The following is a 27976-nucleotide window of genomic DNA, read 5'->3' on the forward strand; positions in this document are numbered from 1 at the left end:
CTTTCTTTTATCAAGTGCTTCGACATTCATGTTCATTCTCATGCACTTGTAGTAGACTCTGTATATCAAGGCGATCTGACTAGTTCCTTGCGTTATGAGGGTTCCATGGGTCTTGATATTGAGTGTAAGGGCATTTATGACATTCTTGTCGTGGATATGGATAGCAAAATCTGGGAAACAGTCAAAATGGATTGGTTCGTTGCTAAGACTAGTTTCTATGGTTCCTAAGAGGCTGTCGTGGAATCTAACATAACGGGTATCTCTGAGGGCCATAAGGATTGAGTTGTTCAAACCTTTTCTGACAAGCGGTTTAACTTCAACCTGGACTAAACCTATGTGTAGGAAGTTATGTCCTTGCTTCCTATGTGCTAAAATGGCTGAAGGGGATAACAAGTAGTACGTTTCGTACTCCTTGTTTATACCATAAACTTGCTCTATAGTCTTAATATGGTAGTCTGTCTTGAAGGCTTTCTTCCAAGACCATGAGGACTTATAGATCTGGTTGGTGGGAACCTTAGGGATATTTCAATCTCCTATGTCTAGATCTACATCTGATAACTCATAAGATTCTGAATTAAGTATTCCTACATCTACTGGTATATTTGGGAGGGATGATGGTTGGGAACATCTGCTGCTGGTAGAAGAGTAACTTCTAAACAACCTATTCATTTTTCAGGATTAAAAGCTTAAATTAACAATTACAACCTAGTCACCTTTAACCTCAAACTTCTGGATCAAACCTTTAGATCTGAAACAAGGTACACTACCTTGACAAAAGCCTTATCTGTGCCATGCAATATATATATTACTAGTCGCTGACTCAAGCAATGTACGGGAAAATTTGATATGATTGTTTTTTATTAGATAATTATTGAATTAATATATTATTTTGTATATTTTTAAGAATTCATTATGTGTTATTTGGAATTATGTTATAAATTAGAGATTTTTGTAGTGTAACAAATTATATTTTGTAGTCAGGTGTTATATATAGTGAGATATGTATGAAAACACAATGCAATAATATATATATATATATATATATATATATATATATTTTAAATTGATAGTGAGAACTATTAGATCAAGGTGTAACTATGTATACTTTGTTTATTACTGTAAAGTTATGATTTACAATTATATTTATATGTTGGCTTTATTCCATGACAAAAAGTGTTGTAACTGCATTAAATTATTTCCTTGAATTTTGTGGGATTTTATTGTATTGGATATAGTACTAAGTTGGTGAAAAATCGAGCATGAATTGAAGATCAGTGTAATTTCGCGACTAGCTCGCAAAAGGTTCACAAGAAGGGTTCCCGTGAAAAGGGCACGTGAGAAGCACATGCTAGAAGCTGAAAAGTTAATTGTCAAGCTACATTTTGCGAGTGCTTCGCGAGACATGTCATATCGCGAGGTTCTCGCGAAACACTCTACCTGAAGAATTTTAAGTGTGACTTTCTTACCCTTCACTCATACTATATATACCCTCATTACTCACAAAAGTAAGAAAGGCTATTCAGAGAGAAAAAACCTAGATAAGTTTTCTACAACACGTACAACACACTCATCTTTTAGAGAGAGAGCTACTCATCCTTAAAGAGAAATTATTGTAGTCTTTTCTCTTTCCCTCTCCTATTGTCATACCTTGAGAGGAGATTTATACCAAACATAACCCACACCTATTCAGAGTGTAGAGAGTGTTTTGGAGCTTGGGAAGCTTTGGGGATTTGCCAAACAAAGCCGGTGAGGTTTGGCGGATGCAATCGGACGTATTATAGAATCTGGAAAGCTAGAGACATGACTCCGAGAAGTCCGTTGGTAGTAGGAGCTTGGGGGGCTCAAGTACATTGGGTAGACTGGACTTGGAGGGTCTTTGTTATTCGTGTACTCCAACTTTATTATTTAGGGGATCGATTTTGACTTGGAGGGTTACAGAGAGGTTTTTCGCTAAGTTTGTCGGTTTCCTCTTCGATAACACGTCTTGATATTATCTTGTGTTTGCATCTCTCTTCCTTTACTCTTGTACTTTACTTTTATTGTTTATTGTTCATGTGTATGCACTAGAGTAGATCAAGTGATTGCATTTCATTTACTCTTGTTCTGCACTTAAATAAATTAGAGTAAAAGCAATCTAGTCTTTAACTCGTGAAAACCCGCCTTTGAATCGATATTCACACGCTTTATTGCAAGGCTTATTGTAGTAGGGTCATCGATAAACCCCTTATATACTTTCCCATAATCCCCCTGACCAATTACGAAGTATTTATTGAAGTTATTGGTAGCTATTTTGATCTTAGCGAGTGAAAAACGACGGCATAATCCCTCAGGAAGAACTAAATCAGACTGTTTTGTTTCATCTAACCTTCTCTTCCTGGACGGCCTAAATAACTCTGAAATTCCTTTCATTTGAGGCTTTGGTCCCCGCCTTTTTTCCTGTTTTTTGGGAAAAAAAAAAAAACACATATATACACTGTGTTTTTAATTTTTATAATTGAAAATGTGAACAACACTGCCCGTTTTTACATTTTTGGTTGTTTTCATGAGCATATAAGTAGGCAGTGGACACTAGGCTGTAGGTAGCTTTACTATAAACCATTACCAATTGCATTGAATTTAATCAATGCAAGGAATGTGAACAAGAAGTAGCGCCATGTTGGTGTCATATGTACATGATTGTGCACGGGTCAAATTTGATGTGCTGCTCTTTCCAATTTGAACTCTACGTACCACTAGTATTTTATCTTGTTATTTTATATTTTATATAGTTATAGTAATTAGTAATTGATGTGAGTTATAATTAGTTTAAACTAGTAAGTTATGCAATATATGGATAATATTGTAATGCTTTATGTAGGATGATTTTGAAGAATGTTGTATAAATATTATAGCATAATTATTATAAATCTTTATTTTTAATGAGTTTATTATAAAAAGTACAATTATAAATTGTACAAACATTTTCATTATAATTATTCAATTGAAGTAATGAAGAAAAAAAAAACTTTGGAAGAATATTATAGAATAAAAGTTGATATAGAATGTGTATTTTTCTTTCTCCTTAATTCTAAAAACAAATACACATCCTAAACACTCACGGACAATCACACCATTTACAAAACCTACAAATCCACAACATTTGACCTTAGCGTCTTGTCATTCAATATAAAATGCAAGCCACCTTTCCTTGGTTGTAGCCAACTCATACAGGTTAGGATAAAATGAAACAACAATGTTAGAGTGAGGTAGGTGTCGTCAAAAGATTGAAGGTAAATGACATCGTATTTTGTCTATGTGTATTTAACATAGGATAACATGAAGGGCTATGGGTAAATATATATAAAGAGATAGAAGCAGAAGAGGTGAAAATGGTAAATTAAAATGTAAAAAGGTTTGTGTGAATGTACATCAGATGAAAATTCTTGAAACATTAAGTCAAAGGATATAAATAATATTTATTTTTTAATTAGAAAAGTCTTGAAACATTGAACCAAATGAAACAAAAAGTTAATATTTAATTTTTTCTTATGTTGAGAATATATATATATATATATATATATATATATATATATATATATTTTTGCATAGAATGTGCTAGTTGGTAGAACCTCATGCTTTTCACTATTATTTTTAATCACAGTAAATCTATGAAGTTTTCTACTAAAACTAAATTTAAACTAAATACATTGGGAGAAAATTCATCTAATTCATCCAACCAAGAAATTTCACCAGATTACAGTTCATATTGTCACCTACAAACTTGTTGGTTACTAGGTGTTTTTCTTGTATGATTTATGCTTTCCATATCAACTAGCTATAAAAATTTCTAGAATTTCATGATAAAACAACAGAAAACATAATGTCATAGTGATGCAATAATATCACAATTTAATTTCCAAATTTTAATTGAACTAAAAGTAGCTAAAAACAAATCCTTACCAAGTATATGCATCATACAAAAAACCAAAAATATAAATTGCACATAATATGAAAAAATAAGCCTAAATACATTACAATACTACATAAGTAAAAATGTATACATAAAATCTAAACAAAATATTTAAAACGAACATAATATTTTGAAAATTAACATACCTCATAGAAAGAAAACCAAAAATACTATGAGAAAAATTATGGACGTTTAACCTCACAAAAAGAAAACCAAAGATACTATCAGAAAAATTATGGAAGTGTAATTTTTAAGTTCAATGGAAATGGGGATTTAATTATATTGGACAAATGTGGAGACAAATAATATTTACCTAATTCATTGAATCTGACTCTTGCAATTCTACATTGCCGTTAGTCTTATGCAAAAAAATTGAAAAGTTTTCTTAATTCTTACATTTCTAATGACTTTTAAGATCCATCTATATCTATTCAAAACAATAAGTTATAAAAATATACAAATTTTTGCCTTTTTCCATTTAAAAAATTGAAATAAATGCATTTGCCATTAGTTAATACTTTGACATAAATGCTAAATGTATATGAGATGGAAGCCTAAATGAAAAGAATGCAATACAATGTGCCACTTGGCAAAATCTCATACTTTCCTATATAAGGTCTTTGCTTATATATATATATATATATATATATATATATATATATATATATATATATATATATATATATATATATATATATATATATATTGATGTTTGTAAAATTTCTTAAATTTATCGAATCTACAAAATATAAAAAGTAATAAAATATAAAATATAATAATTTTTTTTTTGATTTTTTTTTTGGGGGAACCATCCTTTTGACCTCTCATTAATGTCTCATCCAATGGTGTATAACATCCTACTTTATTGGGTTATTTGACTTATTTCAATATTTTTCATATTATTTACCCTAGATAGTTTTATTGGTACAATATATTATTAAGGAGTGATCATTTTTGCCTTCAAGTGCACTATAACTGAATTTTCAAACACACATTTTTGTTTTTTACATAACTGATATTCAAATATTGTTTTGGGAGTTTACTTTGTCTTAAAAAAAGTCTAGATTATTGAGTGATCTTTTGGATTTTGTGATTTTAATTTTCGAGATTAAAATATTGGAATGTTACATTTAGGCTATGCAAATTATTGCCCCATGAGTCATGTCAAATTAAGGGAAAATGGGGCACATTTTGCCTACATAATTGGAGGGCGTATTGAGAACTTGCTTGATGCTTCTTTGAAGCGTCATTTTCTAGCCAGTCTTGGCCCTCATGGGCTAAACTTTGACGATCACATTACTGTTATTGGGGATTGAAATTGAGCTATCGGCACATATCCTGTAATTAGAATGTCTTTGAGCAACTACAAATAGAGGTATTGGTTTTTAGGAGCTCATATGGTGAAACTCCCTGAAGATGTAGACTTTGAAAGGTAGCCAAGGAAACTCGTTCATGTTGGTGCTAACCTTGCAACTTGCACTGAACCTGAACTAAAAATGCATTAGGGAGAAGATAGATGTGATAGATTATGTAAATGAAACTGGAATTCCCCATCTCTGATGTCAATATGGTTATATGGGTGAGAACTCGAATGCCACTCTTGGGACTAGTAATGCATCTGCTTCTGCTCTTTGTGAAAAAATAACTAAAACTTTGAAAGACAATGGTGGGCTTGAGATTTTTGAGAAGGGAGCATCAAGAAATTGTTATACAATGGCGCCTTCTACATAGTAGGAGAATTATCCTTTGTCACCTTCAAGATAATTTCTTTGGTACCATGATAATTGGAAAACTCTTCTTATGAATGCAAATGTAAATGGATGTCAATAATTTTATAAGCATCAGCAGCCTTAGCTACTCACAAGAAGTTCGGAGAGAGAGAGAGGACAATGTGAGAGGTTTTGAGATGGTCCACAAGGAACCAATCTGCATCATATCCTTTTTCTTGAAGAACTAAACTCCTCTGCAACTTGAGAGTGAAAGTAGTGTGAGGAAACTTGGGTGCTGCTGACAAAATTCTGAGCCAGTTGCAAACTAAAATGGAATAATTACCATTCAGCAGGCCTCAAATTGGTTAATTTACCTTTCTTTGCTTGGTGATAGTTCAGGAATAGAGACTTTCATAACTTTTGACTGAGGACATCGCCCTAATCAAAAACATTGATCTTGCAGCCCTTGCCAAGCCTTCAAAATCTTAGGGGGAGTGAATGAAAGTACACATTCCAGAGTGCATTCATCACAATTGAAGAGTATTTAAGCTATGGAAAAGATGCCATGGACACTTTGCTTAAAAAATATATGACAATAAAAGCTTTCGCCAGAAAACAAAAGCTTCATCATAGAGTTGGGAAGATCAGGTTTCATTTCATTCATCTCTGATAGTAACGTTTTTATATACATTCATCTCTGAAATTACTTCCACCAAGACATAATTAAGCAATCCCAATAATCATTCAATGATCTGAAATTTTCTATGACAACCAATTAAGCTTCATGTCTTCTCAAGCTCTCAAACTCCATGAAGTGGTGATCTTAAATCACTTAGAAAGAGAAAAAAGTTCATAAAGCACTGGTTACAGGCTTTTCCTATTTATGTCTCTTTCCTTTTCCATATTTCTTTTTTAATTTATTCTCTATGCACTATGCATTTGCTATTTTATTGGTTTCATTTTGAATATGGATATTCAAAGTATCTTTTATAATTGTAAAATATTCCTGCATATTTCTACGTCTAAAAATGTCGATAAGTTGAGATTCTATAATTTTCTGTTTCTGTTAAATACATTCTGTTATTCAGTTTTGTTTTAGCCCCCTTTTGGATTATAGTAGACATGGGGTAGGTATTTGGTTGGAAGATGTCTTTTGTGCTACCTTATTACAATTTAGAATTTCCAATTTGGCATCCCTGTTTGATAGTATCAAATTTCCCTTGGTGCAACTAATCCTTGTACGGCAGATAAATGCACTCAAATCAATTTAACTGATAAATGTAAAAGACCTTGAGCAGTTTGATGAATAATCGAGCAGGGATCCCCATAGTAAAATACTGAGAACCAATTTATGACCATCTTAAGTATTTTGCAGCATAAAGGCTATTACTTAGTGTTGGTCCTGCCAAAGTGGGAGGAAAAAGGCACTTGTGCCTTACAACTCAAGACCATCGCCATTGCAACAAACAAAAGGCCCTTAACCTATCTTGCACCATAAATGTGGAAATGTTCTAAAGGCAACTTGTGATTATTTCAAGGGCTCAACTTCTCCATCAGGAAACCAGAGAATGCATTGGCTTTGAAACAAGAATTTTACTCTGTAACAAAGGAAAAACAATCATTTGAAAGCAAGTGAATAAGACTGACCAACCTTCTCCAAGTTATCTCATTAAGTTTCACAAAAAACAGTATTACTTTACAGTGTTGAGATTGTTGTCGTTGTTAATTCAGGCTTACAAAATGCAAAGGAAGTCATCATGCACATCAATCAATGAAAACTGTGTAGCATCCATCACCGTGAAAACTTCAAACTACAATTCAACATAATAAATATAACAAAACTGAATTCAGATCTATTTCCCAAAACCAGAGCACACCCTCCAAAAAAAACCTCCATACTGTGGCAAACAGCCCAGTTTTGTTCCCAAAGCAGTGCAAAAACGATTCAGACACTATGCTCCAATGCCGGTGTCCAAGGAAAATTTAGCTCATGTGGTCGTGCTATATACACCTGAAAAAGATTCCTCAGGAGACGCAGTACTGGAAATATATTCAACAATAGTATAATTATATTGATCCACACCATCCTTTCTCTCAGCATCTGCGCTCTGTTGCAGCTGCAGAGCATGTTCAAGGCCTATCTCCACCTCACCAATTGTGGGACGATCCTTTCCGTCGTTTCGCACACAAGAAGTGGCAATGTCGAGGTATATTTTGAAACACTCTGGAGCTATCTTCCCCATCAGATACGGATCAATTATCTTATTGATGGTCCCTTCTCGTTTGCATTTTCGGGCCCAATTAACTAGATACTGATGTTCTTCCACTCCCAATCGTTGGAATGCTTTCCTGCCACAGAGTACTTCCAACAATACCACACCAAAAGAGTAGACATCAGATTTATCAGTCAATTCTCCGGTCGCCACATACCCAGGATCAGCGTATCCGTAAGTACCCACTACCTGAGATTCAATTTTAATCAAAGCCTTTGACAAACTGGGGGGACCCAACTTGGACAACCCCAAATCTCCCAACTTGGCCTCCCATTTCTCGTCCAGAAGAATGTTGCTCGGCTTCACGTTACGGTGGATGATGGTATGCTTCAGCCCAGTGTGAAGGTAGTGCAGTGCACGCGCCACTTCAATGCAAATCTGGAGTCTTTGTTTCCACTGGAGGGGACCATGGTGGTTAGTAGTGGCAGTGCCGTAGAGGTGGTCGCCGAGGTTTCCATTGACCATGAACTCGTAGACTAGGATCATCTGTTGATCATCGAGACAATATCCAATGAGAGGGACGTGGTTGGGGTGGTGTAGCTGGCAAGCCAACACCACCTCTGTCCTTGACCAGTCGAACGTTACACACTTAATTGCAACGTTTATGGTGCAGCTACAGTCATCAATTAACAACCCCTTGTATACTTTCGCAAAACTATCCAGATCAATGAGTAATTTATCGTCGAAGTTATTGGTAGCTATCTTCATCTCAGCCAGTGAAAATCGACGGCATAGTTCCTTAGGAAGAGTTGAAGATGGTTTTGCTCTCTTCCCGAACGTCCTGAATAACTTTGAAACTCCTTCCATTGGCGCTCCGGTCGTATCCCAGTGGATTTGACGACGGAGAAGTGGCGGCTTGACCCGGCGATGACGGAGTCACGGAAGTGATCCCTTTTGGGTGGTTTGGACTAATTCCATGGTTTTATCTCAAAAAAACAAAGGACATAGGTACCAATCCGGTCCGATTATGCCTACAAAAAGTACAAACTTAAAAAAAAGCAAGTTTAACCAGAATCTGCCATTTACCACCAAAAAAACAAAATACAAGGGGAAATTTACACTTGTAGTTTATCCGAAAAATAGTTTGTTTATTTGTAGTTTAAAAATTGATACTTTACCTATATGAGGTTAGTTCCGTTTGTCTTTTGTTACCCACTTTTATTAAAAATAGAGGTAAATTTGTATTTTTGTTACCCTTTTAAATCTCTCTCCTTTAAAACATAAAAAACTAAAAAATTAAAGGAAAAGAAGATCCAAAATCTAAGTTTTGTAAAAATTAAAGCCTAGTTTTTACATCTAAATGTTAGGTTTTGTATCAACTTTTAAATCTTCTATTTTAACACATTAATAAAAGAAAATACAACCTGAAAAACAATATTAAGAGGCCTGATAAGACAACAAACCTAGAAACAAAGAAATTGAAAAAATGAGTGAAAAAAGAGGCCTCAGAGATCTTGGTGGATAAAATTCATCAAATGGGAATTCCCATCAAGGGTAGCAAATATTAATCCTTATATAACCGGCCTCTATAACCCTATAAATCATCTAAGTTTCAAATAAAATAAACAAACAAATTCAATGAAAACCCAGTTTTTTTTGTTTTTTTGTTTTTTTTGTTTTATAATAAAAAGAAGAATAAAACACCGAATGAAGAAAAAAAATAACATTAAGATGTTGTCAGAACTCAGAAGTAGCTGGTTAGCATATCACATATTTCGGCAAAGAAAATATCATTGGGAATCCGAATGATTCTTTTCATCATCCAACATCTCTAATTCAAAGAAAATATATATATCAATCACCAATTCAATTAAATAGCTTAATGAGTAACGTTTAAAAATAAGAGAATTTTTTTTTTTTTTTTTAATAAATGTATCAACCTTGTCATCGAGAAAAATATCAGAGGAAAGCCAGAGCTAAAGGCAGAATTACAAGTATGGAATAGATACAAGTAGCATAAAACTTCAATATAGCCTAATAATAGATTCCATGACCCCAATGCTAAAGTTTTCAAACCACAGAATTGCAATATTAGGTTGATTAATATTAGGCTTAATCAACCGTCATATAACCAAACCCTAGACCCATATAAACAAAACACATAAGATCAATAGATGCAGAAGAACAAAGGAAAAAGGCACACAAAAACAAGAATATGAAACCTTCAGAGGCTTTTGAGAGTTTGGGGAGTTTTATGATTTGATTTATGAAAATGTAAGAGGTTGTCGCAGAAGTGAAGAATAAAAGAGTTGTGAGATTGTATTTTCAATTTCAATTTTTAATGTGTTAAAATAAAAGATTTAAAAGTTGATACATGAAAAGAAGATGTAAAAGTTAGGTTTTAATTTTACAAAAAATAGCTTTTAGATCTTCCTTTCCCTTGATATTTTTAGTTTTTTATGTTTTGAGAGGAGAGAGAGATAAAATGGTAACAAAAATACAAATTTGTCCATGTTTTTAACAGAAGCAGGTAACAGGAGACAGAAGCAGGTAACAGGAGACAGAAGCAGGTAACCTCAAGTAGATAAAGTGCCAATTTTTAAACTACAGGTAGGTAAAGTGTTTTTCAGGCAATACACACGTGGTAAAGTGTAATTTTTCTAAAAAACAAAGAACCGGTCCTGTTCAACCGGTCAAGAGAATGTACGAAAACTACGCGGTTTTGGCTCAAACGACGTGGTTTTTCTCTCTCTTAGGTCTTCTACGGTTCACTCTGTCTTAGCTGAAGGTTGTTGGTCTCTTTGTCAGTTGTCACCACTCACCGTTGCGGCATTGCCGATTTGATTTCAATCCTTCAGTCCACTCACCACTAATTATAGAGAAATTAAATTTATATAAAATTTAATAGATTGTGCTCTCTCTCTGCTGAACGGTCAAACCGCCATAGCCGTCCGTACTTCTGAGCTCCATCTAGAACCTTCCCAACATTCATATCACCTAAAGCTAAAGCCTTGCCGTAATAAACCACTTATTTCCATTCCAGGTACTACTCTCTCTCCCTTTGTTTGGTTGCTCGGAAACCGTGGCGATTTAAGCTTGTGAGTGGCTTTGTTTAGGCTTTTGATTGCTGAGCTGGTGGTTTGATTCACCAAAGATTCTGTGATTTTTAGGTTGGGCTTTGGTCTTCGGTTTCAGAGGTATTTTGGGATAGGATTTTTGTGTTTGCCTTGAATTGGAGCCTGTGACATCAAATTTAGGACCTTGAACTGAAAATTGATAATCGTAATCTCAGTCTCTCTTTGGGTCCATCTTGATTTTAGGAATTTTTTTCATGAATATCTTGAATGTATTTATTTGGGTTTATGAATTGACTTAGGCAGCTTTGTAAATTGTATTTATTGGAGTTTATGATTTGATGCATTTGAAATGAACCAACTGTAGTGTCTGCTTTTATAAGCTAAAAGGGTGCATGTAGTTTTGGGACTTTTTGTATTGAATTATATATGTTATATTCTCTGAATTTTATGACTCATTGTACTATCTGAGAGAGTTAATTGAGCATGTTACATTCTATGTATTGTGTTCAAGATATTGGTATGGTACTATGGTTAGAAGTAGGAAGTACCTTTTCTGTTTGATGAAATTCTTCAGAGGTAGAAAATACAATACTTTTGTCTCTTTTAGGGTCTCATGCCTTGCCGATACTGAGATGAACTTGTCTCTACAAAACAGAATTCCAATCCCTCCAAACCCTTGAAACGAATGCTTGGGCATGGTTGTGTAAAAGCCAGGAATGAGATATAGTTGAATGTTTGTTGTTACACTCTTTAGTGTCGCTGAAGTATCTGTGTCTGTATATATATCATTGTAGTATCTATATGTATCAACATGTATATTTTTGATAATTCTGGACCTGCATTTGATGGATATTTTCTTTGGTTGATTATGGTCTTTCGTGTAGATCCCAAATTTGCAGTAGTTTCGATAAACTTGGCTACATATTCTGTTATATTTTCTGCATCATTAGTAGGAGACTGACACCATATGTTAATGATTTTCAGGAGTCCTTAATGTCAGATTCAGGTGAAAAGCAGCAGCCTGAACAGGCTATAATTCTTCTGCTGTAATCCCTTCACTTTCATTGTATATTTACCATTTGGATACTATTCTTACCTTTTGTTTTTGTGGTTATTTGCTATTTTCATCCCAAAATATGTCTAATCTTTTTGTCTTTTCAGTCTGCAACTTTTTCATAAAGTCGTCAAGGAATAAAAACATCAGAAAAAGAAAATTTGATGAAGATGAAAAAGAGGATTCAACAGAAGACTCATTCTTACACAGTCAGAAGAAAACCATAAAACCCGACAATAAGCTGTATTTTTCTATTGGATCCTCTAATAAGAACAAAATGTCTACTGAAGCAAAAGAAGAATCTGAGAAGCCAATTTTTCAGTTTGAGTCTTCAAAAGAAATTCAAGTTGAACATGATAGCAGAGCGACAGCAACTCTAGAAACTGAGACCGAGTTCTCAAGAGATGCTTGTGCATTGCGTGAGAGATCTCTTAAGCAAGCAGAGGAGGCTTTAAAGGGGAGAGGAAAAAGCTCTGGGGACGAAAAGTTTTATAAAGGCATTCATGGATATACTAATTACAAGGCTGGTTTCCGAAGAGAGCAAACATTTGCTAGTGAGAAAGCTTGTGGGGCACACGGGCCTTTGAGGGCTTCTGCTCACATACGAGTTTCTATGAGATTTGATTATCAACCAGACATATGTAAGGATTACAAAGAGACTGGTTACTGTGGGTATGGAGATTCCTGTAAGTTTATGCATGATCGAGGGGATTACAAGTTTGGTTGGCAAATGGAGAAGGAGTGGGATGAAGCAGAGAAAGCAAGTAAGAGAAATCTAGCTTTGGGATTAGATGATGAGGATGATGGCGATGTAGACCCTGGTGAGGAAGATGACGAAGATGATTCGTTGCCCTTTGCATGTTTCATTTGTAGGCAGCCTTTTGTCGATGCTGTTGTAACCAAGTGCAAGCACTATTTCTGTGAGCATTGTGCATTAAAGGTATACCTTCTATACCAACTTAAATTATGGAGCATAATTAGTCTACTGTTTGTGGATTCTTATGATGAATTTTTTTCATTCATTTGAAGAAGAAACTCAGATCACAAATTTTAAAAAAAAAAAAACCCTTTTAAATTTTAAAAAATAGCTGGAAATGGATTAAATTGCAGACTTGCAATGTATGAAACATGACAAAAGTGTAGGCTTGTTATAAAGGTTTATTACCTGCGCCATCCCCACCCCAATACTAAATACTAGCAGCACATACTTACATGCTTATGTACGTATGTAAACTCGTTAAATTTCTAGATGAGGAGCTTTGCCATGAAAATTAACTATACAATCAAATGCTATGAGTGACTTATACAGCAAGATGCTGACAGATGGGTTTCAAATACACTTACAAAGAAAACTTAGAGCTGGTTTAAGTTTGAGATAAAATTCAGGTATCATAATTATTCTCAGAGTCTTGATGCTTGCATCTCTGTCAAGACATATTTTGCCTAGGTCTGGAAGTGGGTTCTTATAATGAGCTTAGGGTTGTGTATGGATCAAAGACATAAGGTTGTTATATGGGTGTAAAGAACTTGATGATTATGGTTTATAAAATTATTTCTCAGTGAAGTCTTTCAAAACATGTGTTTTCTATATAAGTAGTTTGAAGTCTCATTTATTAGAGAATTGAGTTATGCTTGTTTTTTTTTTTTTTTTTTTTTTTGGTTTCAATTTTGAGCCCAATTATTTGTGAAATTTCAGCTAACTGTTGAGTCTGCAATTTTAGGCATTCAATCCAAGTTTTTGTTGGGTCCAACAAATCAATATAGTCATCAAATCCAGGATTTCCTTTTGATTGATGCCATAAAATCTTTCATTATGAAGTTTCTAGCAAGATTTATTATGCAGCTGATGCCATGAGCTTTCAGCAAATTGCATTGTCAAAAAAACTCAGTTAAAAATAAATATGTTGTCTTTTTTATGTGCTTTTATTTTGTGCATAAGCATGACCAAAGGTTTCCTGCAAAACATTTCAGTCTGATTTCTTTGTTGCCCATCTCTCCTTTAATTGAAAGTGTATTCTAACTGGAGGTTCTTCTCTTTTTCAGCATCATGCGAAGAACAAGAAATGCTTTGTTTGCAACAAACCTACTCTTGGCATTTTCAATACAGCTCATGAGATACTCAAAAGGATTGCTGTGGATGGTAAATAATGGTTGCTCGAATGTTCGTCATGCTCTTTGGTTTGTAACTAATTGGAATGAATATTTTGTATTTTTGTTTTTGCTTTTGTTAGCATTTGAAAGAGGAAGTTTCCTTCTCAGTCTCTCTTTTTCCTGGAAAATTGTAAACTGTCTGGTGAAATTCTCTTTAAATAGAGATCTTACTGAAGGAAAGTAATTTAAGTATGGAGTACTATTGTAGGCTTCTGCAAAATTTAATTAGTATTGGGTATCCAAGAAAGCAACAAATTTGCTCAGTTTAATCCTATTTGGAACAATTCTGATGAACAACCAGCTATGGGATATGTTTATGATGGCATGTATAGAGCAATTGATGGAATAAAAAAATTTCAAGGACAAGAAATATTCATGCTACAACTTATTGGTTGAATCCCACATTCCAATATGATCCATCCACTCTTAATAAGAGCCTAGAGACTTAATCTGCTGTGACAGATGTTATTGAATCAAAAGTTTCCAACGGTCGACTCAAGTTGGTGGAGGAATTAAAGCTATTGCGAGAGCATGAGCAAATCTTTGGAACCCAACTTGCACTAGAATCAGCCAAGACATCTCAGCCAAGTAAGATATTGTTTACTTTAGCTAATAATAATATGAAATTATGTTTTGAAGAGTATTTTCTCTGTATAACGATTGTATATTTGTTTTGTGTAGTATATGAAACTTAGATGAGTGGTGGAAGTTGTTTGGGTCTTGCGCTCTACAAAAGTTTGTGATTTCGGATCCTTAGCCAAACATCTGCCTCTTCAGGATGTGAGTAGAATTGGAGTGTTTTTTAATAAGTACATACCAAAAGGAAAAATAGATTGGAGCATCAACAACTTAATGATCTTTTGTATCTTCATTATACCTACCGGTTGAAAGATAGGTATATAGATCTTGTTCAATTATTCAAATACTACTCTTAGTTTCTTTTATTGCAATAGTTGGTTGGTTTGAATTATTCAAATGTTCATTTTACAGTATAGCGTCAAAAGTAAGAAATTCAATTTTGATCCTATTGATTATGCAAGTATCGATAAAACAGAATTTTGGATAGTGGAAGAAGAGGAACCTCCACTTCTTGATTATGTGGAGTTAGAGAATACATTATACGAAGAAGGAGCTTATCCAATTGAAGAAAGGTCTTCTAGCTATGCACAAGGAGGTTAGTTTATAAGAAATTCTGTGAATTCTTTGCCTAGTTGCATACTTTAATTAGACTATTATAAGAAATGATTATTAGAATCGTACTTTTATTTACTGTTCTTCATTGGTTTTGGAATTTGTAAAGATATGAACAATGACATGATTGAGGATGATTTCATCTTCTTCTTTTTTGAGGATGATGACATTGATTTGGGATCATTTGGTGTTAAGATGATACTCTTAGATTTAAAGATAGAAATCATCCTAATGAAGATGAAGATGAAGATGAAGATGATGAGGATGAGGATAATGATGATGGCGGTGGTGGAGCATTTGGATCACATGATGACACTAATTTCAAATATCTTTATAACAAATGAGACTTGTGTTGATATCCAATGAATTCTAAAACTTAATAGTTCTTTGTTTGAAACTTATTTGTTATTTTGGATGCAATGAACACATTTATTTGGTTCTATTGAAAGTTTATTATGTTAAGGGTGATTATTTTGTAATGTTAGTTTTATGGATTATCCAGTAGGATGATTATTTTGTAGCATTAATCTATTAATGTTTAGTACTCTTTCTGTTTTTTACATTTTGGTATTTTTATTTTGTAAATGTAAGATGTAAACTGCTAAAAAACATACATAAATTCTTTAAAAAGATATATATTTTTTAAGTAAACATATTTATTACTATTAGTTTATTAGTGTATAAGAAAACTTATTTATTTATATAATTTAAAAATTATTAATTAAACCAGTAATCAGTCCATAATTTGGTTCTTTGACCGTATCCCTTTTTAAAACTATGGTCAAGACCATTGCAACAAACAAAAGGCCCCTAATCTATCTTGCAGCATAATGTGGAAATGATCTAAAGGCAATTTGTGATAAATTCAAGGGCTCAGGAAATTAACTAGAGAATACAGTGTCTTTGAAACAAGAATTTTACTCTTTAACAAAGAAAAAACTAATTTGAAAGCAAGTGAATAAGACTAATCAACCTTCTCCAAGTTATCTTATGACTATTTACAAAAAAACAGTATTTGCAATGTTGAGATGAGATTGTTGTGGTTGTTAATTCTGGCTTACAAAATACAAAGTCTTGTATGAAAACTTCAAACTACAATTCAACATAAAAGTCTAACAAAGCTAAAATCAGATCCATTTCCCAAAACAAGAGCAAAGCATACCCTCTAACAAAACTCCACACCGTGGCAATGATATCACTAATCAGCAGCCCTGTTCTGTCCACAAGGCAGTGCAAAACGCAGCCACTGGACTCTTATTTTTGTTACGAACTTAATCATTGGCCGTTTGGGCTTTCTATGGCGGCATCCAAGGACAATTCAGCTGATGTGGTGCTATCAGAATCTGAAATAGATCTCTCAGATTCAGGTGATCCCTCAAATTCAGGCGGAGAAGCAATGCAGGTATATTCAACAATGGGATACTTGTATTGATCACCACCACTAGGATCCACATCCTCTCTAGCAGCATCTGCGCTCTCTTGTAGCTCCAGTGCATGTTCAAGTACTACCTCCACTTCAGTAATTGTGGGACGATCCTTTCCCTTATTTCGCACACAAGAATTGGCAATGTCCATGTATATCTTGAAACACTCTGGAGCTATCTTACCCTTCAGATACGGATCAATGATCTGATAAATGGTCCCTTCTTGTATGCATTTTCGGGCCCAGGTAGCTAGATGCGCCTCATCTGTCTCTAATTCACGTCTCACTGCACTTCTGGCACAGAGTACTCTAAACATTACCACACCAAAAGAGTAGACATCAGATTTATCGGTCAGCTCCCAGTGCATGGCATACTCAGGATCCAAGTATCCTATAGTACCCACCACCTCAAACACCATCCTAGGTAAGTCCTTTGACAGACTCGGAGGACCCATCTTGTAATCCCCGAAATTTATCAACTTGGGCTCCAATTTCTCGTCCAACAGAATGTTGCTTGTCTTCACGTTACGGTGGATGATACTATGCTTCACCCCAGAGTGCAGATAGTGTAATGCACGTGCCACTCCAATGCAAATCTGGAGTCTTTGTTTCCACGACAAGGGATCGCAATCATGCTCCTGGAAATGGAGGTATTTCGAGAGGGTTCCATTTGGTATGAACTCATAGACTAGGATCACCTGTTGATCATCGAGACAATATCCGATGAGAGGGACGAGATTAGGGTGGTGTAGCTGGCAAAGCAACAACAACTCGGTCCTTAACTCGTCAAAAATCTGCCTTGACTTGATATCCACACGCTTTATTGCAACGCTTGTCGTAGTAGGGTGATCGATAAACCCCTTGTATACTTTCCCATAACTTCCCTCACCAATTACTAAATCATCATCGAAGTTACTGGTAGCTGTGTTGATATCAGCTAGTGAAAATCGACGGCATAGTCCATCAGGAAGAACTGAATAAGATTGTCTTGTTTTGTCTAACCTTCTCTTCCCTGACGTCCTTAATAACTTCGAAATACCTTCCATTAGTTCACACTTCGGTCGTATAGTATAACAATGATCAGTGCAAAGTAGCGGCTTGCTGCTCAGGCGATGACCGAAAGGATCTGTTTTAGACCTCTTCAAAAATAGACAAACAAGTAGGGGGATTTTTCTAGGATCTGTTTTGGATTCCCTCTGAAAAATATAGACAAACAAGTGGAGTTTTTTTTTTTTGTTGGGGGGGGGGGGGTTGTTTTGCAGATAAGGGTGGGTAGGTGGCTCTGGTATATACCGTAACAACGAAGACATAAAATTCAACAGGATAAATATTCAGTATGGTCTATGCTTCTCCCTATTGTTGACGATGTCTCAGCTACAGCTGTTTTTCTAGTTGAATAATTTTTTGGACTTCTTTTCTTTATTTTTTATTTTTTATATATCAAATTTGAATGTGAACTATGGGATTATAATAGGGTGTTTTAGGCTTTGTCCTCACTTTTAAGCAAATCTGACGTGATAGTATTTGATTGGAGGGTGTAAACATAGAACTCTTCTACATATATAGAGAGAACTCAATGAACTAAGGCAATACTTAGTTGCGGTGATTTTGGGGAATGGAAAAGAGGAGGGATTTTTGGCAAAAATAGCTAAATAGCCTTAATTTTTAAATTATGTAGCTCAACAACACAATTTTCAAATTATGTAGCAAAATATTAGAACTCGACATTGGTTTTGAAAAGAGAGCTGTTTGGCTACACAGTTTAAAAATTAAGACTATTTAGCGATTTTTCCAGGATTTTGGGTGGGTTTGTTTGGTTGGGAGGGGAGGGATCTTGCCATATTTGTGAAAATTGGTGGCATATGTCAAAGAACATGAGTCATGGCAAGGATAGGAGGAGGAGAACAACAGGGTTTTCTTTCGTATTGGCCAATTGGGTCTCAGACAGTGAAACCTACCAATATAAAGTGTTCTTAACATAGACCCTCCAATGACCGCTACACTACAGGGTTTGGTTCAGTTGGTTCCGAGTCAGACCGATTTCTCAATTCTAGGTTTGGGTTGGACAGCCCTACTCTTATGGGTTCTATCTAAAGAAAATTGGGTGCTAGGATAGATGGTTAATTTGTTTTGAATGGATTATTTTTGTATGATGATTTTTTTTAATGTCGTTGGAACTGTGTGTTTGAGAAAAATAAATTGTATTGATTGTAAAATTGGATTTTTTATGTCCATGAAAGTTTTAATTCATCAAGAGCTAAAAATGGTTACAAGAGCAAACCAGCAAAATCAAAACTTGTCCATCCATACTCGATAGAAATCCAAACTGACTACAAGTCTGCATCAAGCAACAAGCCTACAACTTATAAATGAAACGAACTGAAATATACATAGACTACGTATATGCAGTCAACCAACCAATGAACGACAATAAATTAAATCAAGCATTGAGTCAATATTCTCTTTCCAGTGCCCCCATAACTCTTCGCTGCTCTTCAAATAATTATCTAGGCACCAAGTTATTCTTTCACCTTACTATTTTGTAGTTGCTCCCATTAACGTACCTACACATGAAATTGGCGATATTTTGTAACCATTATGAGTGATGTGATTTGCATTTGTGTTAATGAGTAACAATAGTCTAAAACTTTTGACATTGTACCTCTCAATATGTTTTTATTAGATACTATGTATTTTGACAAAATATTGTCATTTAGGATTGGGATCTATGATATTTATTTATCTCTCTCAATCTTCTTTATAGCAAAAACAAAGGTTGCAGTGAAGTAGCTAAAGAATTTAAATAGTAAGTTTATACAAACCTGAAGTTTGTTTTAACGTTAATCGCCCTTCCTCGTATTCTAAGCTCAGTTTAGAAAAATAATGGAAGGCACATGTTCGACTTTGTAGAAATCATCTCCTTCTTCTTCAAGCCTATGTTTGAATGCTCTTGGCATCCATCGTATCTCCAGTTCCTTTAGCGTGCTGACAAACTTCAATCCTTGTGGAACTGTCACCAACTTGTTGCAATCTGTAATCTCTAAACGGCAAAGACTAGGCATTGCACCTGCCTCCACTGTCCACTCCTGTAAATTAGGCAAGCCTCGTAGGAGTAAAGATTTGAGTTGAGGAAAACCTTTCTCAGAGCAAACCATTTGCTTCCCAATGAAGGCTTCCCATCCTCTTAGGACCCTCAAGTAAGGTAGCTTCTCGAGTATTGGCATTGGATCTTCCACAAGTCTAGATCCCCACAAAGTTAACTTGGCAAGGTATGGAGAAAATTCTTGGTGATTTGGTAGCTTGTTTATCCGCCCTTCTATGTGCAGCTTATGAAGACGAGGACAGCCTTGTACTACTTGTCCTACATCTACTACCTTATCAGGGAATGAAAGCAATTCAGTCTTCATGGACAAGGATCGAAGGCTATTTAATTTTTTGATAGGGGGATTGAAGATTTCCCCGAACTCTTGAAAGTCTCTTGGGTCGTTTAGTACCAATTTTCTAAGATTTGTCAAACTAAGAAGATCTCTTACATCACATTTGTTGGTGGGGAAGTTTACTAGTGTCTGCAAATTGCTCAGATTTGCTAGTTACAACTTATCATCAGTTAAATAGTTACACCACTTTGGAAGATATAGATGTCTCAACCTTTTCATCTTCCATATCACTGTCGGTATGAGTACAGTTGATTCCCAACTCAGTTCTTCAATGGTTTCCAAATTTAGGGTCTCTAAACACACTAGATTGACTATGGAGGAAGGCAATTCTCGTATACAAGTTTTCTTCAAGATTAAGAACCTCAAATGAATCAAGCTTCCTATTTGCTCTGGTAATTGTCCATCCAATGATTGGATTCCTTCCAGATCCAAAACTCTAAGAAATTTTGAGTACTTAAAAACTGATTTGACTTGCAAGCTATTTTTATTGAAGTATATAAGGGACCTGATTTGAGGATTCTCTTTGTAATAATCATTTGTGAGAAGTTTATCAGAAAATATGGCAAGTCTTCGAATACTACCAGTTGATGAATCAGTTGTCTCATTTCCACTCCAAGGACTCAGTATGTGGAGGAAATTTTCCTGCTTTGCCTTTGACAAGCATAGGTCTCTCATAAGATCATGGAGACGACAGGATTTAATCCTTCCATTTGACCCAATTACACCCACTTGAACCATGCATCCATTTATCAAGTCAACCAAGTAGCGTTCTGCATAATCTTCTAACATTTCGTCTCCCTCTAGTTCATACTTTAGCGGCACAAAGCCTTCTGCCACCCATAGTTGAACCAGTTTCTTTGTTGGTATATCGAAGTCCTCTGGAAAATGGCTCAGATAAAGGAAGCATGGTTTCAATTGGTAAGGCAATTCAAAGTAACTCAAAGCCAACACCTCGTGAACTCTTGATTGTTGTCCTTCACCGCGGCCCCTGCCTAGGTGTATTTTTATATTTCGATGCACAATATCCCACTCATCCAATGTTTCTTTTGTTGCCAAAAGTCCTCCAAGCACAATAATTGCCAATGGTAAACCAGCACACCTTGCCACCATTTCCCTCCCCAACTTCTCCATATCTTCAAATATTTTGAATTCTGCATGTTCAAAGGAACTAAATTAGAAATTATTACATTTTCAAGTATTCGAAGTTTATCTTTTTTATTGAAAGGAAAAGTGATGCGGATGGAAGGGGTGGAAAGAGAGAATTAGAAAATTAGAGGCAGAACAAGGAAAAGAAATAAATGGGACCAGTGCTTAACCAAATGACAATACTCAACATAGAATTAGTACAAATGCTTAATTTAGAATGCACAGCTCTACCATATATATAGAATTACTACAAGTGCCACTAATAAATTCTTTGATTATAAAGATGTGCCCGAGACTCAATGGGAGAATCTAGTAGCAACAAGGTTGTGTAGATATCTTCAAATTGGTGGGACAAAATTCAAGAAATGCGACTTCTCAAAGGATATCCGAGGTAACAACATTCAAGCCTTCTAGAGACACAACCACCAACAGTTAAATATACAACTCATAATACAAACTCAAATTACAAGACATACATAACAAGATTTGATAATTATAAAACTTATTTTCAAGACAAAGACTACATTTTCAACTGAATTTTAATCTTCAAATGGCTATCTCTTGAATTCTAACTTGGAAATTACGTATTCTGTTATGAGAAACTACAATAACCTCACCAGATTAAAAAGAACTTCGTCCTTTGGTTTAAGATGATAGCTTTTCCCTCTATCTTTCAGAAGCCCAATAAAATCATTCTAGTTCTTTTTAGCAAAAAAAGACAAACTAACGTGCTACTTCTCAATCAGGCATCACTCGTGATAAGCATGACTGAATGAATTTGAATGCATAATCTTCTTTTCATTAATTGAGATTGAAACAGTTTGCACCTAAGCACCTCATAGCTTTCAATAGTTTTTGAAGCCCTCTTCGAAAAGAAACCATTCGCGTTTCTCAGCTTTTAATAGCTTTGATTAAATAATAACTACAATAAAACCTACTATTAATTAAAACATTCATGTGATGAATCAGATGATAAGATGTTGTAGACATGAATGAGATTTCCTCAGTTTGTAGTGTGTGTATGTAGTTGTACATATGCATACAATAAAAAGTGGTAGGATGAGAATATACCTGGATCGTTTCTGTGAAATGCCTTCTTCTGAAACAGCTCCCAACTCTGTTCTTCGTTTAAACAGCCAGGCTCATGTAGAAAAAAACTTGGATCTATATGCAAGGCTACTTCTCTATTGCGAGTTGTTAGTAAAATTTTGCTGCTGCTTTTCTGTCCTAATGGGAAGCCTGGACTTAGTATATCCCAAGCCTCTTTGCTCCAAATATCATCCAGGATCACCAAACATCTCTTCTCTTTCTGAACTTGATTAAGCTTCTTTGCCAGCTCTTCATCTCTCATTTTCAAAATTTGATCCCTCTCGTCTTTGGTTGGAGAGGTAAGTTTGATGAATATCCCTTCCCAAACATCTCTTGTTTTGCATTGCTGGGATATATAAGCCCAAGCAAAACCATCAAAATTACGCCTGACCTCACTGTGATGGTAGACTTTCTTAGCTAGAGTGGTCTTTCCAAGACCACCCATCCCACAAATAGACACAACTTGACAGTGCTTATCTTCATTTACCAACTGTGCAACCACCTCTTTTATATCTTCATCCAACCCCACAATATACTCTTCAACAATATGGGAATATGACCATCTCAATTGTCTTTGCCTGCTCAGAACTGAACTCGAGCCCACTTCTTTTATAGAAGTCACACCATAAGTTTGTAAACTTCTAGTAAGATCAGAGATTCTTGTTTTAATGTCCTCAATCTTGGAGCCTACTTTGTAAAGCTTTCTGGTGTTGAAAATAGGAACATGTTTCTTGAATGTGCTGTCTCTATTCTTCAAAGCGATTTCAAGGGCAAAAGTTTCAATGACATCCTCAACTTCATAGGCAGCTTCCCGAATCTGTGAAACCCAAATTCGAACACTCTCATCTTCGTTTTGCCTTTTATCTGCATCTTTTAAGAAACACTGCATCCGCTCTAATTCGATTTGCGTTTGCTTGACTTGTTGGCTCACCCCTTTTAAATATGTCGCTTCTTCAATCAGAAGGTTGCCTAGCCTTCCCACCGCATTGAAAACTACAGACTCGGCCATGCTGTGCGCCTCCTCCTCCTCCCCTCACCAGAACAAGAAGCAAATATCAAAGCAAATTTCTCTTAACTTTGCTCCACCAGTTTTTCATTTTAGTTTGTAATATTGGCTTTCATTTCTTTTTACTATTCTTGTAAAATAACCAAGCAAATCACATATTATAATTGTTGAAGATTTGTGTTGCTTGTGCAAATTAATTAAAACAGTTACTCAGCTCTAATAAACTAATTAGAGCACATACCAACGACCCCATATATGCTGCCACCAGGAATGCCTCCTACAATAAATTAATTAGAGCACTTGACAACGACCTCAAATCTGCTGCCAGAAATTCCTCCATTCAAACCAATTAATTTATAGCACCGACAACAACCCTGTATATATGCAAATCCTCTTTTCAAACCAATTAATTTAGGAATAGAGTTTGTATTGTATCGAGTGCCCTTAGGGCATTGGTTAACGATTAATTTTAAGAAAGTTTTGATATCACTTTTATGATAAATGAAAAAATTGTCAAAATATTAATTGCTTTTTTTTTTTTTTCATAATAACTTTCTTTAACTGGATTGTTAACCAATGCCTTAAACAATACAAGAAGGGGAGCAAACCATGTGCAGCACATGGACTATCCCAGTAATGCCTGCAATGTTGAGGAGGTCCAGAGGAAGATCTCCCATGTGTTGCGGCGATAACCAGCCAAGAACAGAACAATTTTTGTCCGCACATCTCCTAGTATGTTTTGTCTCTTGTTCCATGCTTCTGTTTTTTGCGCTCTATCTGTTGGCGTTGTCGTAGTTTCAGAATTTCAGGTTTGGCCTTCTACTCTGTTATTTACGTTCACTCTTCATGTAGTGTACAATTGCACACATTTGCATGAATGGGGTACAAGAATACAATATTGTACACTAAGTCCTAAAGAAAAACCTAAAGAAAGAGAGGTTTGATATATATATATATATATATATTGGAAGCATCATATTCACCAATGACTACTCTTACAAAGAAAACGTTCAATGCACTTCATGAGCAAATCAGTTTGACCGAAAAGTGGAGAAGACCTTGAGCAGTTTGATGAATAAACAAGCAGGGATCCCCATAGTAAATATTGAGAACCAATTTATGACCAAGCTCAAGTAAGAGCATCCACAGCAGTGGAGCTAAAAAATTAGCTTTTTAGTTCTACCAAAAGTTACTTTATCTATTTTACCTATACATATCTACACACATGCTGCAGCAGTGGATCTATTTTAGCTTTCAACACAATAAAATAATATAAACATCACAATAAAATAATACATCTTCTACAATAAAATAATATATCTCATAACTCAAAAAAATTTACAACACCAACTACAATAAAATAATATTTTTTTTGTTTAGCTCTCATGAACAGTGCACATCTATCTATAGATGTGCACTGTTCATTAGAGCTAAAAAAAAATAGATTTAGCTCCACTGTTGGAGCATGCTTTTTGGTGTTTGAAGAGTTAAAGAATATCAATATACCAATATACCACCACTGTTGTGAGTGCTCTAAGCTGCAGCATAAAGGCTGTTACCGGGTGTTGGTCTGAACAAAGTCAGATCTTGGGAGGAAAAGGCACTTGTGCCTTACAACTCAAAACCATCTACGGATCTACCATTGCAACAAACGTAGGCCGCTAACGGCTAACCTATCTTGCAGCATAAATGTGGAATTGATCTAAATTGTGACAAATTCAAGGCTCAACTTTTTCATGATGAACAAAGAAGACGGTATCTTTGAAATAGGATTTTCAGAAAAAGAAAAAAAAAAACGAAAGAAAAAAAAGAAGAAGCAACCATTCAAATTTGGAAAGCAAATGAATAAGACTTTTACAGGCCTTCTCCAAGTCATAACGTTTTACCAAAAAAAAAAAAAAAAAAAAGATTCAACAATGTTGAGATTGTTGTGGTTGTTAATTCAGGCTTACAAAATACAAACAAAGTCATGTACATCAATCTATGAATACTGTGTAGCATCCATTACTGTGAAACCTTTATCCCACTACCATTGAACATAAATTTCTAACAAAACTAAAATCAGACCAATTTCCCAAACCCAAAAGAAGACCTCCACACCGGCTGTGGCAGCAATATCACTGACAAAAAACCTTAAAATAGACTTTGAAGTGGAGAAGACCCCAATCCAAATGTGAATTTGATAATTGTTTGTTCATTAAGCCGTTTGGCATGGCGGTGCCCAAGAACAAGTTGGCTGATTCCTCATAGAAGCACTTACAGGTATATCTTATTTAACAATGGGATAGGTATATTGAATTTTCGACCACTACCAGAATCCACACCATCCTTCCTCATCGCAGTATCTGCATAATCTTGCAGCTCCAGTGCGTGCTCAAGGCCTACCTCCACTTCACCAATCGCAGGACGTGCCAAATTGTCTTCTCGCAGGCAAGAAGTGGCAATGTCCACGAATATCTTGAAACACTCCGGAGCTATCTTCCCTATCAGATACGGATCAATAATCTGATTAATGGTCCCATCTTCTACGCATGTTGGAGCCCAGATGGCCATACTCTGTTCCCTCTCTGATTCCATGTGCACTGATCTTCTCGCACAGAGTACTTCAAACAGTACCACACCCAAACAGTAGACGTCAGTTTTATCAGTCAGCTGACTCGTTCGAAGATAAGCGGGATCCAGGTATCCAACAGTACCCTTCACTACAGAATCAATCCTAATTAAAGCCTTTGATAAACTCGGGGGACCCTTCTTGCACAAGCCGAAATCTGCCAGCTTGGCCTCCCAGTTCTCACCCAACAAAATGGTCATCAACTTTACGTCGCGGTAGATTATAGTATGCTTAACTCCAGTGTGAAGGTAGTGCAGTCCACGCGCCACTCCAATGCAAATCTGTAGTCTTCGTTTCCACGGGAGGGGATCATGTTGGTCCTGATGGAGGAGGTGTCTGCCGAGGGATCCACCTTCTATGAACTCATAAACTAGGATCATCTCGTGTTCGTCAGTACAATATCCGATTAGGTTGAAGAGGTTAGGGTGGCGTAGCTGGCCATGCAACACTAACTCCGTCCCAAACTCTTTGAAACCCGGTCCTAACATCCCATTACGACGCTTTATTGCAACGCTTACGGTACAGTCACTAATAAATCCCTTATATATTTTGCCAAGAGCTCCCTCACCAATTACTGAATCATCATCGAAGTTATTGGTAGCTATCTTGATCTCAGCGAGTGAAAATCTCCGGCATAATCCCTCGGGAAGAAGTGAAGATTGCTTTGCTCTCTTCCCGGACGTCCTGAATAACTTTGAAATATACTGTGAAATAGCTTCCATTGACGCTTCGGTCATACACCAAGAGCTTGACGACGAGACTTATCAGATTCAATGGAGTAGAAAGTGGCAGCTTTGACCCGGAGATGATTGATTCGATTCAATGTAGTGCTTTTATAACTTCGAAATAGAATCGGGTGTTCATGACACCAAGCAAACCAACAAAAACTGCCAAATTGAACAGATTGATTTCAGCCAGTTTCCAAAGTTATGGGTCTGGATTGATGTTTATGTTCAGAAAGAGATATTTAAAAAAATAAATATAAAAAACACATATGATATCTATTCAATAGTAGGTTCAATAGGTCTAATAAAACAATTTTTCCTCCCAAACAGTCAAACATCCTAATCTCTTGACCGCCGCTCATCTATCATTCCATTTTTTCAATTCTAGTTTTCTATTCATTCTTTGTTTTTCTCTTTCCTTTTCGTCGTTTATTATTATTATTTTTTTCTTTATTTCTCCGACCATCATGTTTGAATTTTGAAATGAGTTGGTTCAATTCAATTAGAAATTCTCTTGACTTAATAGTTTTTTTTTTTTTTAGAGGAGAAGATAGTAGACTATATTAATTGAGAATCATGATATACAATGAGAAAGAAAAAGAGAGACATTCTATTAACTAAATAGTGATCCCCTTATTCTCTTTTGCAACACTAGCATACGCTAGAGTAGCACAATTCATATATTTATAGTCTAGTCCAAGTGGTGGTTCAAGGGAATCCTCTTCCTTGTTCAGGTTCAATGTCATAAAATATATATAGGGTTAGAGGGAGTCTTTTGGTTGAATATTGCAGAAAATCGAGTTTATTTGTAATAGGGGTACTATTCAAAGTTATTTGGAAACTTGGAGAAAGAGAGTGAATTTCAGCAACGATGTTACTGAAATTCTAACAAAAAGTATGAGAGAGAAAAGTTTGAATTTCGGTAATCTCATTACCGAAATTCTTGCTGCCCGAAATCACTGCCCAGCCAAGTGAAGTGGTTGAAAGGAAACCAATTGTAGCAACCAAGTTGCCGAAATTGTAGGGGAGTGAAGAGAGAGAAAATAGGAATTGTGGCAATCAAGTTGCCCAAAATGGGAGGAAAAAGAGAGAAAGAATTATGGCAACCAAGTTGCTGAAAACTTGGGGAGAATATGCAAAAAAATCTTCTTTTTTTTTTTCTTTTTTTTTTTCTGAATAAACAAATCATTACATT

General features: G+C 35.4%; 4 protein-coding genes, 2 non-coding genes and 1 pseudogene across 6 annotated transcripts; 1 reads left to right on the forward strand and 6 right to left on the reverse strand.

The window, feature by feature from the left end:
- Positions 1-7295: 7295 nt before the first annotated feature.
- LOC142634388 (receptor-like protein kinase FERONIA) lies at positions 7296-8878 on the reverse strand. The gene has a single exon (XM_075808678.1). It carries the CDS (start codon positions 8736-8738, stop codon positions 7647-7649), a length of 1092 nt encoding a protein of 363 aa, XP_075664793.1. The 5' UTR covers positions 8739-8878; the 3' UTR covers positions 7296-7646.
- Positions 8879-9372: 494 nt separating this feature from the next.
- Positions 9373-9456, reverse strand: LOC142637716 (small nucleolar RNA SNORD24). The gene has a single exon (XR_012844842.1). It is a non-coding gene; the product is annotated as a small nucleolar RNA SNORD24 (small nucleolar RNA).
- A 151-nt stretch (positions 9457-9607) lies between these two features.
- LOC142637732 (small nucleolar RNA R12) lies at positions 9608-9698 on the reverse strand. The gene has a single exon (XR_012844858.1). It is a non-coding gene; the product is annotated as a small nucleolar RNA R12 (small nucleolar RNA).
- A 1087-nt stretch (positions 9699-10785) lies between these two features.
- Positions 10786-14244, forward strand: LOC142637001 (zinc finger CCCH domain-containing protein 1-like). The gene is made up of 3 exons (XM_075811293.1): positions 10786-10914; positions 11933-12942; positions 14046-14244. The coding sequence occupies exons 2-3, from the start codon at positions 12085-12087 to the stop codon at positions 14148-14150; spliced, it is 963 nt and encodes a 320-aa protein (XP_075667408.1). The 5' UTR covers positions 10786-10914; positions 11933-12084; the 3' UTR covers positions 14151-14244.
- A 2375-nt stretch (positions 14245-16619) lies between these two features.
- LOC142635507 (receptor-like protein kinase FERONIA) lies at positions 16620-17813 on the reverse strand. The gene has a single exon (XM_075809651.1). The coding sequence runs from the start codon at positions 17811-17813 to the stop codon at positions 16620-16622; it is 1194 nt and encodes a 397-aa protein (XP_075665766.1).
- A 959-nt stretch (positions 17814-18772) lies between these two features.
- LOC142636845 (putative disease resistance protein At1g50180) lies at positions 18773-23619 on the reverse strand (annotated as a pseudogene).
- A 1764-nt stretch (positions 23620-25383) lies between these two features.
- LOC142636659 (receptor-like protein kinase FERONIA) lies at positions 25384-27018 on the reverse strand. Its single transcript, XM_075810934.1, has one exon. The coding sequence runs from the start codon at positions 26791-26793 to the stop codon at positions 25702-25704; it is 1092 nt and encodes a 363-aa protein (XP_075667049.1). The 5' UTR covers positions 26794-27018; the 3' UTR covers positions 25384-25701.
- Positions 27019-27976: the final 958 nt, after the last annotated feature.

Source organism: Castanea sativa, chromosome 5 (assembly GCF_040712315.1).
Source record: "Castanea sativa cultivar Marrone di Chiusa Pesio chromosome 5, ASM4071231v1".
In the NCBI taxonomy this organism is placed as follows: domain Eukaryota; kingdom Viridiplantae; phylum Streptophyta; class Magnoliopsida; order Fagales; family Fagaceae; genus Castanea; species Castanea sativa.

Coding starts and splice junctions, on each gene's coding strand:
- LOC142634388 (XM_075808678.1), bottom strand. CDS start 8,738: ATGGAAGGAGTTTCAAAGTTATTCAGGACGTTCGGGAAGAGAGCAAAA.
- LOC142637001 (XM_075811293.1), top strand. CDS start 12,085: ATGTCTAATCTTTTTGTCTTTTCAGTCTGCAACTTTTTCATAAAGTCG. Junction 12,943..14,045: donor GTGAGCATTGTGCATTAAAG/GTATACCTTCTA, acceptor TCTCTTTTTCAG/CATCATGCGAAGAACAAGAA.
- LOC142635507 (XM_075809651.1), bottom strand. CDS start 17,813: ATGGAAGGTATTTCGAAGTTATTAAGGACGTCAGGGAAGAGAAGGTTA.
- LOC142636659 (XM_075810934.1), bottom strand. CDS start 26,793: ATGACCGAAGCGTCAATGGAAGCTATTTCACAGTATATTTCAAAGTTA.